We start from the raw sequence: 20,511 nt of genomic DNA on the forward strand, positions 1-20,511 counted from the left end.
TTGGCACATCTGTGTTGCAAAAGCAGGTGCCACCCAGGCTCCAGGACCTTCCTCTGCGGGCTCCAAAGTCAGGCATGATCAGCATCTCTCACTCAGCTCGTGCTGATGCTCCGCTCCAGAACCTGCTTTCTACAGAGACACCCAAGCAGTTATTGAAGGTGGACATGCCAGGCAATGGGCAGGAGCCCTTCCTTGAGCGCTCACAGAGATTGCAGTAGTGACAGGCGTAAGAAACCACAAGTCAATGCTACGCAGACTGTAACCTGTCCATCAACCCACGCATCTTTCGAGGAACAGGCTCGGATTGCCCCCACACTGTTCACAAGATACCACTCCTTAATACCCCTTCTGTTTAATATATGAAGGAAAAGAAGGAATGGGGGCAAAGACTGCAACGTCTGAATGATTAAGGATACGTTACAAATCCTTGATCCTTCGGTGCTAAATGCATGTTCTATAAATGTATCAGATATATACAAATCCTGTAAATAACCTGTTTATTTTCTTATAGAAAGCCACAACAGAAAATGATTAGTATATAACTGTGTAAGAACATTTACATCCATACAATCAGCAAATTCTCCAAATTCATGTTTTAAAAATAGTTTGAGTGTGAATTACAGGAGGGCCTTGCGGGGATCATCTGTGAACAGTTCACTTTTATAGTAAAGACAGCTCACGGCGGTTTTCCTTTCAGACATAAGCATTTTTATCAAACTGTTTTGAAGGGTTTGTGGTTTTAAGATCTCCTCCTGCGCCAGGATATTTCGTCCGAGAAGACATGACAGATGTGGCCCCGTTGTATGCGTATCCCATTCTGCAAGGCAAAACACCGGAGAGCCCGTTTTTTTACACGGAGGGTAGAAACCATTTCCCCCACTTCTGTCCCAGCCAAGTTGCAGAGCCTCCCTGACTACTTTTAGTTAGCACTCTCTCTTGTACCCCCAAACATTTCACTGCCATTTCTGACGAGTTAGCGGGACCACGGGAATCTCAGCAGAGGAAACTCATGGCTTGTTCATTTGTTGTTTCGTTTTTAAAACTCCTCTTCCTGGACCCTGGGGGACGCTAGTGACCTTCATCAGTAATGTTTGCCCATGTGAAAATGATGAGGTCAAGGTGAAGAATACACCACACCCTGTCATAAGACCCGTCTTTCTGCTTACAGAAATAGCTTTGGAATGTAAGAATGATGAGCTCTGTTTTTTAAACTAACTTTAACGAAGTATATATTTATTCCATTCAATATATTTATTATATTGAATATTACATTCACTATATATTCCTCACTTTTGCCAATTCTAGTTTTTTGAAGTTTCTTTTTTGTTGTGTTTTGTTTTTCGACGTGTCTAAGAATCATGTGAGCGATCTAGAACCTGCCGCACGTGTAGTAACTTTAATAGGTCATTTTTATCTCTTTTTCATACCTGGGTGTTTTGTTGTTGTCAGATATTGAAAAGCAAAATATGACACCACCAATTATGCAGAGTGAGGCTCCCGCCCATCCAATAAACAGAGCAGCTCCTAATTCATACCTGTGAGGAAGCATTACACATGCATTACGGCTTACTTCTTTTGGGGAGTAAACAGTATTTAAGACCTAACAAGCCAACCTTTACTAATGCTCATCAGAAATTGCCGCTGCAGCTTGCAGAGGAAATAAGAACACTTGTATCTGCATAACGCCTTAAACTCTATTCAAAGTGTTTTTCTGGCCATCACTTGATTGTATCTCCCCAATCTCCCGAAAGGAAGAGGAAGTGATCCCTGCAGGCGAGGCAGAGGCAAAGCCAGCTGCAGAACCCGGGCCTCCTGACTCAACCAGTATCTTTCCTCTGGGCTCTAAGGCTCACAGAGCTTTCCATCTATTTATTCTGTTGCACAGGGTAATTTATTTTTTTTTTTTAATGTTCATTTATTTTTGAGAGAGGGAGAGAGGCAGTGCAAGCAGAGGAGGGGCAGAGAGAGGGAAACAGAGGATCTGAAGTGGACCCTGTGCTGACAGCAGTGAGCCCAATGTGGGGCTCGAACCTACGAACCGCGAGATCATGACCTGAGCCAAAGTCGGACGTTTCACCGACTGATCTCCCCAGGCACCCACACAGGGTAAATTATTCAGGTAGACTCTGGTTAGAAAATGGAAGGTTGCCTTTGCTTTCAGTTTAATTCCATTTCATAAACATCTATTTGCAAATCACATACTGGGTGTTGAAGATCAGCAGAATGTGCCATCCCCAAAGAGGCCACTTGGGCATGGGGATTATCTTGAGTGGAAGGCAACTGAGAAGATACAAGAAAAGCTCTCTGCCCTTCCCCATTTGCGTAAAAGCAGGACATAAATTTGTAAAGATGTCCCCTGTGCCGCCTACCCCTCCTACCAAGAAGGACAGAAGTTAATCACCAGAGACAACAATACACTCTGATCAGCTCACAAACGGCACCAGGAGGCTCTCCATAACACTTTACTAACTAGCCCTGCCTTCCAGTACTTCCTCCATAGATCTGCCTTCCCACAATTTGCTGCCCTAGGAGCTCAGAAGCCCTGTCCCTTGTCTTGTCACCTGTGAGCGTATTGTTCTTTTGTTAAGATGCCATATAAGCCCAAGTTCTAACTGGCCCTTTGAGTTAGTCATCACTGGGTGCTCCCACGTGTATGCATGATGCTCAGGTTGACCAACTATTTTTCTCCTGTTAAACCATCTTTTGTCAGTCTAATTTATAGGGTCTCAGCTGAGAACCTCGAAGAGTAGAGGGGGAAAGAGGTTAAATTTTTCCTCCTCTACAGAGCCCGTGAAAAGTCCGTGCTAGATAAGTGCTATCTTGCTTACCACCACAATCTAGTGGGAGACAAATACAAAATAACATCATTTAGTGATAGATTGCTAATAAACAATAAACACCTCCTATATGGCTGGTCACAGTACTCTGCTGATGCCTTGAGCAAATACAAAGATAGACAAGGCAGCTGCTGCCTAGGGGATGTCCCCACACAAAGGGGCAAATAATGCTACAGAGAACAAGAAAGGAAATCACTTACTGTGGAGGGCCAGAGGAAATCCTTTTAGGGGAGGAACACTCACCCAGAAAAACAAGTAAGGAATGAGAAAAGTATGCCAAAACGTTAGGGGCTGTGTGTTCTCATGCTTGCCTATGCTTTTTCTGAAGAATAGGGTTTTTTTCTTAATTAAAGAGGTGATCCTCAAGCTTTTTTGGCCCACAGACTTCCACTGCAAGGCCAAAACTGACGGATGCCATTCCCAGCCTAATGGTGGTTTTCAGGATAAAATGAAGCCCAAGTGGGAGGGGTCTCTTTTGGTCATGCAGAAGCCACAGAAGAGCTGAGACAGAAAAGCAGGGGGCGAGGGCGAGAAGGGACAAGGCAGGTCTGAGGTGGGCTCCCTCCCCAGCCTGCCCCCCAAAGGAGGTGCAGAGCCAGACTCAGGTCTCGAGGCCACACCACGCTGTTGACAGCATCTGGCATGCACCCACCACCTGTGCCTGTCCCGAGTTTTGCCTCGTCTGTTTCTACGTGCCATATCACTGACTGAACTCCCAGCCGGGCAGGACAGGATCTCTCCCATGATCTGAGTCACAGTAATGGTAATGGAAGAGTGACCTTGACTGCCAGCTTGGGGAAGCAGGAAGCGACCCTAACAGAAGATCAGGAAGGTATCGTCCACTCGCTCATTTTCAGATCTGGCTACAGAGGCAATTTCACAGCCTGTGTTCACAGTTGGGAAGAAGTGATGCACACAACACATGCTGCCCTGTGGTCCCTTCTTTTCTCACTGTCGTGTTGCCTTCTCTGGGAAACCCAGGCGACAGCTGAAGCGAGTACAACAACAGGGGGCAGCACATCATCCCGCACTAGAGCGTTAATTATGCTCCCGTAAACAAGAATCTTCTCCAACTGCTCCCACTAGTGGCGATGGCAGAAACAGAAGACTGGGGTAAAGTGCAACAAAACACCTTCAGCCTGCACAAAAACACTGGACCGAAAGGACTCAAGGCTGAAGTGCACTGATGAAAAAGAGCTGGCCGGACCAAGAGTGCAAAGTTCACGGTTTTATAAAAGATGCCTACATTAAACACCATGCAATCCACCTAAAAAGGATATCCTGGATTTCTACCACCAGCTCTTCTTTTATGATGTTTGAACACAATTATGCACATAAAACCAGCAGACTGCCTGCCAGGTCGTTAGATGTAGGTCATCCGACCTCTTCAAAACATCCGTGAGTCCTACAGCAAGCTGCTCTCAGATGCCCCCCGTCACGCTTTCGCTGCAGACGGCTAACAGTGAGCACACTGAACATTTCTACTTGGAGGACATGACTGTGGGATTACGGTCTAATGGTACTTTCTGTTTTTCTCTATCGTGGGCCTCCCATTAGAGTTCAGGCTGTCTTCACTCCTAATAAAAGCGTGACTTAGTTATTACTCTTAGTGTACATACCCCCGGAAGCAACAGTCGAAGGTTTTTCTTAAAAAATATTGAGCTTTCTAAAATCAGATTCCAGGGCCGGATACCATGGTCGATTAAAAATAAGTCTCTAATTATTAATAGTGGTCAATCAGGGGTGACAATCATAGAAATCATAAACTACAGCTTGGCACTGTGAATTCGCTCAAAGGAGCATGCAAACATGTACACAGTGTCGTCACAAATCAGAGGATAAATTACTCAGGCAGGAAAAATGTTGGGACTTGTGTCTTTATACTCATTTAAGCCATCCTGAACCTTCTGCAAGAATCATGAGTTTGTCTTATATTAAAAACAGGTTCAGGGCGCCGGGGTGGCTCAGTCAGTTAAGTGACTTTGGCTCAGGTCATGATCTTGCAATACATGAGTTTGAGCCCCACATCAGGCTCTGTGCTGACAGCTAAGAGCCTGGGGCCTGCTTCGGATTCTGTGTTGCCCTCTCTCTCTGCCCCTCCCCTGTTCGTTCTCTCTCTCTCAAAAATAAACATTTAAAAAAAATTTTTTAAAATACTGGCTCGCTTATTCTTGACTTTTAATATATTTTCATGTTATTTAACTTTAAGTCAGTAAATTCAGACTCTATTCCAAGAAAAGTACCATTTCCATTTGAGTTCCTTGTGAGTTCTCTCAGAGACAAATAGTACTCAGAGCTGAAGTCTTTAAGAGACTCCACATGTACATCAGCAATTTCTAACAATTTGGTTTTGTGACTTGGTTTTTTCTCTTGCAGAGACTTTTTCTTCTTCATTCTGTGGAAAGACACGGATAGCAGACTTACTCAGCAAGGACTCAAATTCGCACCTATCAGTGTGCATGATCTGGCAAAAACTGGCTGGTATTATTGAAAGACAGGATTGAGAGAGCAATATAATATCCACTCAAATCTGTTCCAGAGCATGCTTCCTTTGACACTGACTGGGAAGCTGAGTCTCTGCCTGGAAAATCTTTCTCCGTTTATTTGGTAATACTAAGAAGCTGACTTCAATGCCTCCGAAGATTACCAAATTTCAGATGCTCTGTTGCAGGGCTTTCTTTCATTAACAATATCCTCCTGGCCCCACACCAGCTTCCTCACTCAGAGCGTGCCCTCTTTATTGGACTGTTACAATCGCCAACATTTCTTCATTATTCTGAAAAGCTCTAAATCTGCTTAGCACCAGACAGATCCATGATTGTCAGGGGGAGGACAGAGCTCCATTTTATGGATCAAAATATTGTTTTTACAGTATCTCAAATAATCCTCTCAGTTGACAGGACTAATAAAAAGCTGCCTATATGACTTTAATTCACTTATGTAATTGAATGTAAGTTAGCAAGCAGGGGAAAAGTTTACTTATATATAATCACTTAAAATTTCCCCCAAAAAAGAACCATAAAGAACTAAGGCATTAAAATGTCCTTTGAACTGGGACGCCTGGATGCCTCAGTCAGTTCAGTGTCCGACTTCAGCTCAGGTCATGATCTCAGGATTTGTGGGTTCAAGCCCTTGCATTGGGCTCTGTGCTGACAGCTTAGAGCCTGGAGCCTGCTTCAGATTCTGTGTCTCCTTCTCTATCTGCCTATCCCCCACTTGTGCTCTCTCTCTCTCTCTCTCAAAAATAGACAGACAGACAGACATACATACATACATACATACATACATACATACATATATACAACCATACATAAATAAAACGCCCTCTGAAGTATTGGGTGAAATTATTCTCACCTGCCTGGCTGTGCCTGGGGCCCTAGAGAGCTAGTACCACACTTGGAGGCCTTCATTCTAATCATCTCGTACTTCAACTCATATTTCAGCCCTATAACCTTCACAGTAATCCGAGGGAATGGACTGAAGAACCCCTTTTATTTGCACCTCCTATTTATTTGTCTTCCTTGCATCCAAACCCGTTATGACTTATTTGCCATCTATGGGGAGCTCGTGTAGCCTACCCAGGTCACCACCACAGAAATGATGTGCCAGGAGGCATTGTGCTCATCATGTGTTTTGAGATGTACAAGAGAAGGACAGTTCTGGTCTCAAGGATCTCAGAGTCTAGTGACAATAGTCAGATAGTAAGCAAGTAACACTAGCAAAGTGCAATGAAATTTAACAACAGCATCAGAAGAGTATGTTTTTGCCAAGTAAACATTACCTGTTCTCCCAGATCCACCCAGATGTCATTCAGGTGAGTGTCTGCAACTATAACCAGCATTACTGTCAGCTCACTGTACTAGGATTTTTGTGTGTGTGCTAATAATTTTTTTTTGCATAATTACATTCAATCTTCATTACAATCCTGAGAGATAGGTATTGCTACCTCATTTTACAAATGAGGAAGCTGAAGCTCAGGGAAATTAAATTACTTGCCACATACCTCAGCTAAGTAAATGGTAAAACCAGGATTTAAAACCCGTTAACTGTGATTCCAAAACTCAAGCTCTTAACCATCACTCTTTCTTCCCTTTACGTAGTATACCTTAGCTAAGTAAAAGATTTTATCAATATGAGAAAATACAATCAATGCAATATATTCTTATTTGTCATTTCAGAGAGATGGGCGTTTTCTCTCTCTGCGGCTCACTGCCTTCTCAGTGGCTCATAAGCTCCAGGGTATGGAATTTTTTCTGAATTCCCCTCAGGCTGTCTTTTCACCCAGCACAAAAAGAGGTGAGTGTAGTAATTAAAATCAGGGCATGTTGGACTGGAAAAAACAGAAAATGCAGCACCTCCAAAAACAAAACAAAAAGTGTTTAGCGAATGAAAAAAAATCTCCTTGTACGACCCCCAGAGGAGCGAAGTGACCTTGCTGTAAGTCACAGAGCTAGGAGTCAGGTCTTTGGCATCTGGGATAGCATTTTTTCAAACACATTGTCTTACTCCTCATTTTAACAAGAGTGGTAGCAGCCAAAATAAATATTCCAGTTAACTGAAAACTAACGATCGATCAATTGATCAATTGATCAATCATGTATCTCTATCGAGTTTAAAGTTTAGAAAGCATACCACGTATTACCAACATAAACATTTTAAAATTGAATTCCACTGGCATGCCATTGTTTTAAAGATTACTACCTAAAATAAACGTTCTTCAACTCATAGGCTTATATAATCCAAGGTCTCGATAACTACATGAGTAGATTTTATATTAAATAAGTATTCTGCAGGTATTATCTACAAACACTCCTCCCCCCCGCCCCCCCCCCTCCACCATCTCCTGGGGGCCCAGTTACAAGGATGGGCTGCCACATGCCCACCCAACCTGTGTACCTCCCCACCCTGCTCACAGTCTAGCTTTCCCTTACACAATCCCATCGGCTAATGGTTTCTCTCCCACTGCCCACAAGATGCCACAGGATTTCTCACCCGAAGCTTCCAGGAGACTTACAAAGTACTAACAGGTACCTCCCAAATGGCGGCTAACGTAGAATTTAAATAATAAGCATCCACTTCTACACGGAAACTTCACGCAGAATTCTCACATTTAGGAAACCCAAAATAAAGACTGATCTTGTTGGTGTCAGTTCTAAATTGCTTTCCTGTGGCTAGATTAAAACAGACATACATGCGTTTCTTTTCTATGTGCTGTGATTTATCAACAAAATTCTACAAACGTTATATATTAATAACATGCTGATGTGGTAAGTGCTCTAGCTACGTTATTTTCTTCCGTCCTCTTCACACTGAGAAGCAGGAGGGATTACCTCTCTTATCCAGACAGACAACTGCAGCTCCCCTAAGATCCCAGAGGAGCGAGGGCAGGGACAGGAGATGAGCCGGGTGTAACTCTGAAACCTGCCTCTTAGCCTATCTGCCGCCACCCCCCTCCAACCATCTGCACGCACAGGGAGTATCTTTACAGAACCCCTAATTCCTGCCAAGTATTCACGGAAATTAAAAAAAAAAAAAATCCACAGTGTAACAATATAATATTAGCTAAGGTAAATTACAACTTAAAAGAAATATGTCCTGTCCCCCAAAATCACATAGGCCAATTCCAAAACAAATCTGTTGTTTAGCTCGATTTCCAGTCATATGGAGAATTGGGGGGTTTCCTGGGCCCTCTTTGGTTTTAAGTGAAAATGATGTGCTGAGTCCTTATACTCAAAGCAGGCAGCAGGCGTGATAACGTGTTCGCACACACGCTGTGAAGTCTGAACAAGCAGACACTGCAGAGGGGGCTGTGCTTCAAGACAGGAAATTCCTGGAACGTCGAAGCTGCCTTGCGACCCCTGAGGGCATGGCCAGAGCTTAGAGTCCGTGCGTGCGTGCGCAGGTGAGTGTGCGCATCTGCTTGTGTTAAGAGAAAAAACATACGGATGAATTTGCAGCAAAAGAGCCTGAGTCATTTAAAAGCAGATCCCGCATTTTATTCAGAATCCCCCACGGGCTACCCGAAAGTGTGTCAGAATCAAACCAGGGACAGATGTATGCAGGATGGCTCTCTTGGGAAGGGTCTCAAGAATGTCTATGAATTTGACAGTTCCTGGGGGTTGCACGTCTCCAACTCAATGCTACGACTGAGGCGATTAGAAAAAAAGAAGAAATTACTCAAGCCTTGTTTCTTTTAAATGGTTTCTTTTAAATGGTCCCTTTCAAACCTGCCTTCTATTTGAGAGCCAAGCGTCTTAACAACAGTTATCACTTCTACCGGGCTTCCAACATTTCAATATTCATTACTCTATGGCTCACCTTAGTACACGACCTCAAGTAATGAACTGCGACATTGATGCACGCTGCTAAGGGCCAGTATCCTTAAAAATAACAGTGAACGTTTACTGAGTGCCTACCGTGTGATGCATGCTTCTAAAGAGCTGAATATTTATTTGCCACCTCCATAGCACAGAGGAGGGACGCAGGACACAGAAAAGACACGGACTTTCTTCAAGGTTACACAACAAATAAGCGGCAGAGCCGGGCTTTCCTCCCAGGCAGCCAGGAGGTGCTGGATCCAGGGCCTCACTCTTTGACACTGTGTGTATGCTGCCTCCTGCCCTCATGTCCACATGACATGCCCGTAGGTCCCAGACATCCACAAACACGCTCAGTCTTCCCACTCCAAGAGAGATGCAGACAGACAGTCCTATAACACTGCTGACCAGCCTCCTTGCTGTAAATGTCATGGAGCAGGCACTAGGCACAAGAGACTCCAAAATCAGCAAGATGTGGTCTCTGCCCGCAGATGCTCCTGGTCTGGTTTGGGACAGGAACCAGTAAGTAAGTGCTAACTGCACAGCAGCATTATGACAGAAGCACCAGGTGGTGGAACAGGAGCACACGGGAGGGCACCTCACCCAGAACACAAGTCCTGCAGGATGGCCGGTGTCAGCCAGCATGTGAAAAGGAAAGGGAAAGGGGGCTTAGGGGTCCGAGTGGAGTCACCAGGAAGCATGGCAAACTGGCAGGAATTGTGACTCCATGTACTGGCCAGTAAAAACAAAACACAGTTGCCCAACACTTGATTCACAAGCATATTTTTAAAGTCACGCTAGTGTTAACAAAAGCATCCGAGCCATTATGGTGATCTGAGCCACCACTGAACAGCGAAGGCACAGGGTAACGCTTCTTAATATTTAACAGCTGAATTGTTTTGTTCTTAATACATGGTACCTCCAAGGAAGCCCTTATCCAAGAATCTGTGAGCTGTTTACCAACATTAATTCATTCTCCAAATAACTCACGAGTGGAGTAAGCCTAAATAAACGAACATCCATAATTCATTACGTTATAATAATGACAGAAGTCAGAAGCCAAATATGCTGGCAAGGTCACGTAGTGAGATTGATATTCCTTTGAACTTCACCCAGGAAAATGTGTAATCTAGAAAGGTACCTTCTAGAATGATCTACTTGAATGATCTACTGTTCATTTAACTGGACAGACAGCAAGCATGAGAGCATTTATCAGAGAGTAGACAGCTGTTTATTTCTAACTACTAAATAGCCACAGAGGTGAACAGGTTTTCCCAAGTAAAGCTAAAATCCTAAAGTAGAAACTAAATATATGCCAGGAATGAGTGTTAGAGATAAATAAGTCCACGGTTTTGAACACTCTGAAAATAAAAAAGCCTGAAGGATAAGACCTGAATATGAGAATATCTGAGCCAAAATACTAATGATAAATTTCATATACTAAAAGAGAATAAATCTAAGATTATGACGTCCCATTTCTTCAATTAGGGCATTTGGTTTAATGCTCCAACATTGCACGGATTTGAAAAGAAGTTTCTTTGTGTCAATAAGTTCTTACTTGGAACAGTTTATTTAAGAAAACAAATCAAGACCTTTAGGAAGTTAAGTCATTTGGACAACAAAGCAGTAGTGGAAATAATAACTGAATTAAATCTCAACTCCCTGGAGGGTGGGTCACAGGGTAGTGGATGCCTGCTACCATAAACTTGCAGAATGGTAGACTTTTTTGGATTTGGTAGGTTTTATTTTAATAAAAAGGAGGAAGTTGGTTTGAAACAGCCAAAGGGAAGAGTTGGGAAATCTTTTTCAAGGCTTTGCAGCAGCCCATCCTGGAGTCATGAAACATAATCACAACTTGAATGAACGCAAGAGAAGCAAAACAAACGCCAAAAAAAAAAAAAAAAAAATGGCGGGGGCCAGGTTGGGGGGCATGGCAGAAACGACCACAGTCAGATGTAACTCTTTAAACAACTGCAATTGTGGGGGCACCTGGGTGGCTCAGTCGGTTAAGTGTCCGACTTTGGCTCAGGTCATGATCTCATGGTTCATGAGTTTGAGTCCCGCCGTGGGCTCTGCACTGGTAGCTTGGAGCCTGCTTCGGATTCTGTGTCTCCCTCTCTCTCTGCTCTTCCCCTTCTGGCACTCTGTCTTTCTCCCTCTCTCTCTCAAAAATACATAAACATTAAAAAAAAAAAAAAAGAATTACATTTGTGTTGTGACTATAGCCTGGGAGAAAGAACTTCCCAGATATATGGAGGGAGAGGAAGGATTTCGGAAATACAGAGCCAGGAGCATAGAGCGTGATACTGTTTTTAGTGCTACAGCCTCTGATCTTTACTCCAGCTGCACTAGAAGCCACTCATCTTTTCTCACCAATAAAGTGCCTACTGAGTTCCTTGCACATAGTAGGAACCAAGCAGGAATTTTGTTGATGAGTTTAGTCTGTGTTTCTAACTTAGGCAACCAAGGTAGGTCTTACATAGGAATGTCCTGGAAATCCACAGAAAAGATTCAATTAATATAGCACAGAATCTTTTTATTTTTTTGAGGGGGGGGGGGCACAAGTGAGTAAAGGGGAGAGAGAGAGAGAAGCAGGGTCACCCAAAGCGGGGCTCATGTTTTACCCGAAGTAGGGCTCGAGCTCACCCGATATGGGACTAGAACTCATGAACCGTGAGATCGTGACCTGAGCCAAAGTCAGATGCTTCATGACTGAGCCACCCAGGTGCCCTAATATAGCACAGAACCTTAAGAAAAACAAAACAAACATCAAAAAAACTAGATTCTGAGCCCAGACTGTCTTCCAGTGCATTTCAGGGCTCGGGTATGGGATAGCTAGGATTTGCTCACCAGAAATTTAAAGTAGAGCACACCACAAGCAGCTGTCTTCACTGCCTTCCTAAAGGCCAAGCACACATGTGACTGTGGACAGGGAGAGATGTCACTTGGTGGTAGCTAGTTTTAGGAAGCGGAGTGTGTGATACGGATGGGAGAGAGGAGTGAGTGTCCTTCCTTCTCTCCTCAGTGGGCTGACACCACAGGAAGCTTTTCCCCTAACTCTGAAAGGACTACCTCTGCAGATAAGACTCACTTGCCAGGCACTGTGCTTGGCTAATAAGACAGCAATGAAAGGGGCACTTTCTAATCTCAAAGAATTTACTCTCACGCAAGTGAATGAAGACACCAAAGAAAGTCAGAACCTTCCTGCTGTAGTACCTTCAAAATCTCAACCCACCTAGGGCTGTCCTGCCTTTAGCCCTGATTCTCCAAAGCATTCCTCAGTTCATGCACAAACTAAGTCAAAGACCGATGGCTGAATTTTTAGCAAATGCTAGCTGAGGCAACACTAGCCCCTAGAATATGCCAAATCAAAATCTCACTTTGGGGCGCCTGGGTGGCTTAGTCGGTTAAGTGTCCAACTTCGGCTCAGGTCACGATCTTGTGGTTTTTGAGTTCAAGCCCCACTCAGAGCCTGGAGTCTGCTTCAGATTCTGTGTCACCCTCTCTTTCTGCCCCTCCCCCGCTCACAGTCTGTCTCTTTTTGTCTCTCAAAAATAAACATTAAAAAAAAATATCAAAATCTCACTTTAAAAATTCTAAGACCTATGAAATTAGTTTATTTTGTGTAGGTAGCCAATTTTTAACTTATTAATCTTTCAAATTTTTATTTCTCTGTCCTCTACTAGAAATGTTGATAAAAGGTTGGGGCACCTGATAAAAGGATGGTGCTCAGTCGATTAAGCAACCAATTCTTGATTTTGGCTCGGGTCACAATCTCACAGTCATGAGATCAAGCACCACATTGGGCTCTATTGACACAGAGCCTGTCGTGGGGCCCGAACCCCAAAACATGAGATCACGACCTGAGACAAAAATCAAGTGGGACACTTAACCGACTGAGCACCCAGGTGTTATATTTTTAAGTCACTTCAGAAAAGGCTAATAAAAATATCTATAAAGATAAGCTACAATTAAAAATCAATCTTAACAGCTAATACAATACAGTAATCAATTTCCTCTTTTCTAATCAGTTCTGAGCATCTATATACACTCTCTTAATTTCCACATTAAGTCTATGAGAAAGTTCTATTCTTAGCCTGATTTCAGGATGAGAATACGGAAACAGCAGGCAGAAGTTGAGAAGAGAGTGAGTGCCGACAGGACATGAGGGGGGGATGAGGAAAACCCCTCCGAGTCCATATTTACTGAACTGAGTTTAACCAAAACCTGAAAGAAAATCAGAAATCCCAATGGCACCAAACTGAGTTAGGCGACTGAGCATACAGCAAACACAGAAGAAAAGTCACACAAAGGACAGACGCAAGTTACTGGGCATATATGAATTAGCCTTGCTTGACCTTTTGAGGAATGATAAAAATGATTTTTAAGATTCTGCCAAAGACATCCTTAATAATTGTCAGGAAAATAAAGACAGCAATGTGGAAAAGATAATCCAGAAAAGGCAGCAATGTCTTTAATAAAATAAACCAGTTTTGTTGTAGATTTAGGATACCAAAGCCTGAAATAAAAATGTATCATTTAATGAAAATTATTAGTTCGTTTAAATATCATTAACGTGTTTCTTTTTTTTTTAATTTTTTTTGAATTTTTATTTATTTTTGAGAGAGAGAGAGAAAGTGGGAGGGAGGGAGGGAGGGAGGGAGAGACAGCGTGAGCAGGGGAGGGGCAGAGAGAGAGGGAGACACAGAATGTGAAGCAGCCCCAGGCTCCGATGCAGGGCTTGAACTCACAGTGAGATGATGACCTGAGCCAAAGTTGGAGGCTTAAGAATTTAAAAATCAGAACGCATTTTTCCAACATAAGCAGGTGAGTAAAAATTACACTGGTGTCTCAAACAGCCATTTTTGTTTCCCATTTAACAAAAGTTAAAATAGTTTTTGAAAACATGCAAAAAATATATATAGCATACTGTCACCAAAAATCATGAAACGGAGTATTATAAATCATGGGTCTTAGAGCAAGCATTCCTGGTCTGACTCATAGTCTAATTAGACAGTACCTAGTTGAGTTTAGGTTCCATTGCACACATTAATTGACCTCTTTCCTCATTTGAAAAAAAAAAAAAATGGTTGTACCAAGAGAACCTACTTTATAAGGCTGTTCCAAGAATAAAACAAAATAATAAAACAGAATAATATTTGCAATGCTCTGCTTGGTACATGGGAGGGGCCCAACATGTGTTAGCTGCTATTTTCATTATATAAGCATTTATTATTTATAAATAAAAGACACCAAAGACAGAACTAAAAAACCAATTCCCTGAAGAAACTTAAATCCACCAGAAAAAAGTAATGCACACCTGACCAGCTATTTTAGCAACTGTTTTTTAAAATCCTGTCACATTTTATCTGAAGACTGAAAGAGAAGCACCAGACTGGTTAACTATACACGTACATACTGATGTGGCTTTCTACAGAGGTATGTGGGTATATTTTCATGGAAGACAAAATATTGCATATATCATTATTTCTAATTTGGTATCCCTGGGGTTTTCCCAAGGCAAAGAAATAAGCCTAGGGAAACTATAAAAAGCAATTGCCCATAGTTAAAAAAAACAACCATCAACAACAAACTGATCTGTAAATGCCAAAGCAACTGCCTGCAACCCAGACCGGTCACACCTGGGTGGTGTCTGTACCACTCCGAGGGCATTTTTTAAAAACCCTGCAGGGGTGCCTGGGTGGCTCAGTCGGTTAAGCATCTGACTTCGGCTCAGGTCATGATCTCACGGTCCGTGGGTTCGAGCCCTGCGTCGGGCTCTGTGCTGACAGCTCAGAGCCTGGAGCCTGTTTCAGATTCTGTGTCTCCCTCTTTCTCTGACCCTCCCCTGTTCACGCTCTGTCTCTCTCTGTCTCAAAAATAAATAAATGTTAAAAAGAAATAAAATAAATAAATTTAAATAAATAAATAAAATAAAAACCCTGCATAATGTAGTTTCTTTATAAAGCTTTATTAAGTGGAGCTTGTTAAGGAGTTAATTTAAAAGGCTAATTAAAAATGAAAACATGAGGGGCGCCTGGGTGGCCCAGTCAGTTAAGCATCTGGCTCTTGATTTCAGCTCAGGTCATGATCTCCTGGTTTGTGAGATGGAGCCCCGCGTCAGCAAAGAGGCTGCTTGAGATACTCTCTCTCCCTCCCTCTGTTTGCCTCCCCCACTTGTTCTCTCTCTCTCTCTCTCTCTCTCTCAAAATTGATGAATAAATATTTTTTAAACATGAAAAGATGATACTTCATTTAAATGTCATTAACAGATTGCTAATCTTCAGGAGCATGTTCCATGTCAGTGTTTGAAACCATGATGGAAACCGGCTCAGACACCAGCACCTGGCAAATGTCAATCTGGGTGGACAACAATCGAAGCAAGCTGTCAGTTTTTTGTTGTCTCACATCATCATCCTTTCCTCCCCACCTTACGTCTCTCTTCCACTTGTCCTCTACTTCACCCCAATTTAATGACGTACAGTGGATGAAGTCCAGAATTTCAAATGCTATGCCTTGAGCTTTTTAGACAAGACACTATGTGACACCAATGCAGTAATTAAATGCATCTTTTGCCAACATAGCACATGAAATGTTTACTCTTGAAATGATGTCATCAAATAGTATTTATCAGTGTCTCACTTTCACGAGCTATGTAAGGAATTTATGTATCTTAATTTAGAAGAGTCACTCGCATACATTTCCTAGAAGCTAGAAACATACAGACCAAGAAGAGGACTTACTTCTGCTCAACATAGAGAGGATCAAAGAATTCCGTTGTGATTTTGTTTGCATAGAGGGAACAACCGGTCATTGAGCACAACCCTGCAAAGTATCAGAAGGAAAGTACCACGGTTAGTGTCATTTCAATAACATCGTGAAGTGCCTTGTTTGGGAGAAAGTTACTATTTACCTGACAGTATGAATACAATTCCAGCCAAACAAGCAATTTTAGCTTTAGCTTTATCTGAGCCTCCGACTTTGGTACACTTCATTCCAAACAGGGCAAATATGGAACCAAAAAAGCCCAGACTGACAGCGGCAATCATAAGTCCTCTACATGCCTGGATATAACCTGCAATTAGAGGTCATCTGTGTTAGCATAAAACACGTGGCTTTCCAGGGAGACATCCTCCTCATTTTGTACCATCCTTCTGAATGAGGGTTCTGTTCTCCAAAAAAAAATACCCATAGTGGTTAAAACACATAGTAAGAGAAGCCAGAAGGGAAAGCAAGTTAATCTATATGGAGTGCCTGTTCTATGTCACCCACTTTTAGGATTGCCCTATGCATAATCCTCAGGATAGATTCCTTGAGTGTTATTATTCCCACGTTCACGGAGGAGGACACTGAGGCACCAAAGGTTATATAGGCTATGTCAGAGATGAATTAGTAAGAGGCTGAAACGGATTCCATCCGCTTCTGACTATAAAATCCATGCGACGCTACCCCTCTCTGTAAGAAATACCATCCACCACCATCTCAACCCTCCTCCTCCTTTGTACATTGGACCTTTTATTCATTTTTTACTAATGTTTATTTATTTTTGAGAGAGAGAGAGCGAGCGAGCAGGGGAGGGGCAGAGAAGAGGGAGACTCAGAATCCAAAGTAAGCTCCAGGCTCTGAGCTGTCCGCACAGAGCCCCAAACACAGGGCTGTAACTCATGAACCATGAGATCGTGACCTGAGTCAAAGTCAGACGCTTAACTGACTGAGCCACTCAGGCGTCCCACATTCGACCTTTTAAATAGATGCTTTAATGGTTTTGACATTATAAAATTTATAATTGGGCAGCAAGGTGTTTCTGATATCAGTGAAAGCTTACAAATGAGACCAACTAGAATATCATCAGGAACCAATGATGAGTTTAAATCAAGAAGTATTTTAATGACATTATTGCTTTCAGGGCACATGGGATGAAACTAGGTTTCAAAAAGCAGTGGTTGTTTACTAAAAGAATATTTCATAATTATGAAATTCACTGGGTGCATATAAGTGGATGCTTTCTAAGCACCCTAAAACCTTGTTCTATTGGGTTGTCTGATCATCTTTTGGTACCACCCATTTTTTTTAATTAAAAAAAAATTTTTTAATGTTTATTTATTTTTGAGAGACAGAGAGAGAGAGAGAGAGAGCAGGGAAGGGGCAGAGAGAGGGAGACACAGAATCCAAAGTAGGCTCCAGGCTCTGAGCTGTCAGCACAGAGCCCAACGTGGGGCTCAAACTCACCAACCATGAGATCATGACCCGAGTCGAAGTCAGACACTTAACCGAGCCGCCCAGGTGCCCCACCACCGATTTTCTTAATCACCTATTCTTATTTGCACAGCCAGGGTGGGGTAAACTTCAACGTGGCTTTTGTCCAGACACTAACAAATTCTAAATCAATAGAATTTAAACCAATACACTTTTAGCACAGAAGGTCATTTTCCTTTCAGCGGGAAACAGTGCCATGTATCAATCTGGAGTAGCAATGGCAGATCCTAGGTATAAGCAGATGTTCGTGGAGCCAATGAACAGGCATGTACATCAAGTTCACATGTGGGATTATTTTTTTAATTTGAAAAAACACCTCATAAAGACAGCAAGTCACTCATTCTTAGTGTTCAGGTAAAACCCACAATAAATAATAATTCTAAGACTACAGTAATTGTAAATTCAAGAAATAATCCTGGCAGGGAGCCTCCAACCCACATTCCTTTGGGAAAGAATGAAATTTTAAAGTGTTAATACTATTCCTAGGGTCCATTTTAAAGAGTACAAAGAAGATACTCTGTTTAATTGCAACAAAGTTCGGCCTCCACCAATGCAGACTGCAAAGACAACGAACTTCTATTTTATAGTGTGAACAGCCTCCAGGAATAATTCCACTGGAGGTGAGGCTGTCAAAAACAGCAAAACAAGTTTATTTTTAGCCCAACAAGATAATGGAGGCTAATTTCAGTAGCAATAATCATACTGTAGGGCTATCTGGGTCTCTGATGACCCGGGTTTTTAAAAAATTTCAACTCTCAGTCCCCTTGCCAGAAGCCAGGGAGCAGACAGAAGCACAGAGGGGAAGGCTGCTGGTTCCCTATAAGATTAAAGACCATCTACCAAGACAACCACTACTGGGACAGTGTGGTTTCATTTCCTCCTGAGACTTATAGTAATCTCTGGTTTTGAGGTATGTTAGCGGATTCTCACTGCAATCACTACACAAAACAGCATGTGTGTAGACGTAGCCTCTGTGATACATGTTTTAAAAAATTAGCCAAGTTTATCATTTACTCGAGTCATCGTATAGTCTTTATGAACAGGAAATGCAGGAGCCTGGCAAATGGTTAAGGCCTACACTCTGATCATTTAGAACTCAAATGTGTTTTCCCAGATGAAAACAGTGGTATGAACCTCAGGCCGGTGCATGCAATCCTTAATATGACTTAATATGAAAATAACAGTAGTCTTTAAACTTTATTCAACCATGACTCATAGTATTTTTTTTCTGAGGTTCTCACTCTGTTCTCCTGTCTCAGCCCCCGTGCCTGCAGCAGGACTGGTCTCTTGGCATGAATATGAGAGGAGAAATACTGTTTCTGATGTGATCGGGTCCTTCCCCGCGTGCCAACCAGAACCCTGACTTGGAGGGAAAGGCACCTCTCTCCAGCCTGGAACGGTAGCAGTAACTTGCTAACTACGCTAACATGGCTAACTATGCTAACTTACTGCATGCACAATCATTGGTTAGATTTTCTGAAACAGGGAACAAAGAGCAGACACTGGGGTTCCTGGGGATAAACCGCACCCCCTCCACTGCCAGCTCTAAACGGAATCCAGTTGTTGGTAAGCCTGGTTGTGTAAATTAGGGGCCACCAGTCCTTAAAACATCCACAGACTCAGGCCTTAGGTGACTTCCAACAAACTCAGAGTTTATCTTTTGCAAGGCAGACCTCTACAACCTTGCTTTTAACAGTTCCGGAGGGCAAAACTTCTAAGTAACACCAGCAAGTGGAGTGGTAGTAAAAACCTAGTCAAGGAGGCCATTATTTTTGACAGGTTGAATTTACTGACACCTTTAATAGCTAATTAACACATTAAAGTGCTGAGGCATGAACATATTTACTCAGAAGTTCTCTGAAGTATAATTTATAGTTAACTCTCTTGGAAGAAACGGCAAACATTTCCACGAACAAAAATAGATGGCATATACTAAAAACAACCTGGCTGAAAATGATTCTCAGCTGAAGTTCAAGTGGTGCTTTGAAAGGAATATGAGCTGACGATAAACAGAAATCACTAGCTCGTTCAACCGTGAAAGTTCCAATTAGTAAAATACAGTGACTTTACAATAACGAATTCTGTTGGAGGAAACCTTCAAGGCGTCCCTTAAAAATTAAGCGTTTTCCAAATGATGTGTACCTCATTTTCCATTTCAAACTAGCAAAAATGAAAATATCCACTTGGTGGAGACAATTCCCTAGTAGCACATGTGCCCGTTGCTGGATAGAAGGGAGAGAAAAGAATGGCCTTTTCCTACGCTAGTAGCTTTGTGTACTTTTTGCAAATCCTCTGAAAGAAGGGTGGGATCGGAGGAAGGCACGAACTATGAATCTCAGCTCTGGTTCTTCTATTTACCTGCTGTGTGTCCTTGATTACATTACCTTATCTCTCTGAGGCTCAGTTTTCTCATCTGTAAAACAGGGATAAGACCACTTACTTCACAGGATGAATAATATGAACAGAGTGCCTGGTGATTTGTAAGAATCTCATCAAAGCTTCCCTTCCATCATACTAAGATTAATTCTAAGCAGAACTTGGAGTTGGGATCTTGACATAAAATCAAATCTACACATTTAGCTTTTCTCGGCCTCATTTTCCTTGTAGGGAAAACTGGGGTTGCAATGATACCCCCCTGAGGATGAGGAATCAGAGCTTTGACCTCGTACAGAAAATTCAGAATAATGTCTCCATCATCTGCGCCCAAGAGGCTCCTTCTCCCACCTCAGGCTAGATGAGAGAGAGCCGTGGGCCTTCTCCCTCCTTTCTGCATTCTCTTTTGAACTTAGAGCTTCTTCCTGGCTTAAGGGGAGGATTGGCTTGCTCAGGCCTGTGGTCACCACAGCCTACAGTAATGTAGCCTTCTCCTGCTACTTCAGAGCAGCATCAGGAAGTCCAATGTGCAGTGTGATGTCAGCGGGACCTGCCTCAGAACCAGCACCCAGCAGATGTGGCTGCTCCAGGGACGCAGCAGACAGCTTACAAGCCGAGAGGCCTGCTCTGGAAAGGTCACCTTGTAGGAGGAGAAATCAACTCTCTAGGTGAAAACGTAGCGGTGTGATTAAATCCCTCAATATGTTATTCTGGGAGACACAGAAGAG

The 20,511-nt window shown here is 42.6% G+C and overlaps 1 protein-coding gene across 4 annotated transcripts in view; it reads right to left on the reverse strand.

Moving 5' to 3' along the window:
- Positions 1–480: 480 nt before the first annotated feature.
- Positions 481–20,511, reverse strand: part of CLDN10 (claudin 10) — a 113,376-nt gene continuing 93,345 nt past the window's right edge. For 3 of the 4 annotated variants that reach the window (XM_058681784.1, XM_058681791.1, XM_058681775.1), the window contains exons 2-5: positions 16,068–16,229; positions 15,898–15,979; positions 1,428–1,535; positions 481–817 (exon numbers count right to left, since the gene is read on the reverse strand). In XM_058681784.1, coding sequence (XP_058537767.1) covers positions 694–817; positions 1,428–1,535; positions 15,898–15,979; positions 16,068–16,229 — 476 coding nt within the window. In that variant the 3' untranslated portion in view covers positions 481–693. The remainder of the gene's footprint in view (positions 818–1,427; positions 1,536–15,897; positions 15,980–16,067; positions 16,230–20,511) is intronic. The other variant, XM_058681797.1, reaches the window with a different exon arrangement.

The sequence above is a fragment of the Neofelis nebulosa genome, chromosome 1 (assembly GCF_028018385.1).
Source record: "Neofelis nebulosa isolate mNeoNeb1 chromosome 1, mNeoNeb1.pri, whole genome shotgun sequence".
Classification (NCBI taxonomy): domain Eukaryota; kingdom Metazoa; phylum Chordata; class Mammalia; order Carnivora; family Felidae; genus Neofelis; species Neofelis nebulosa.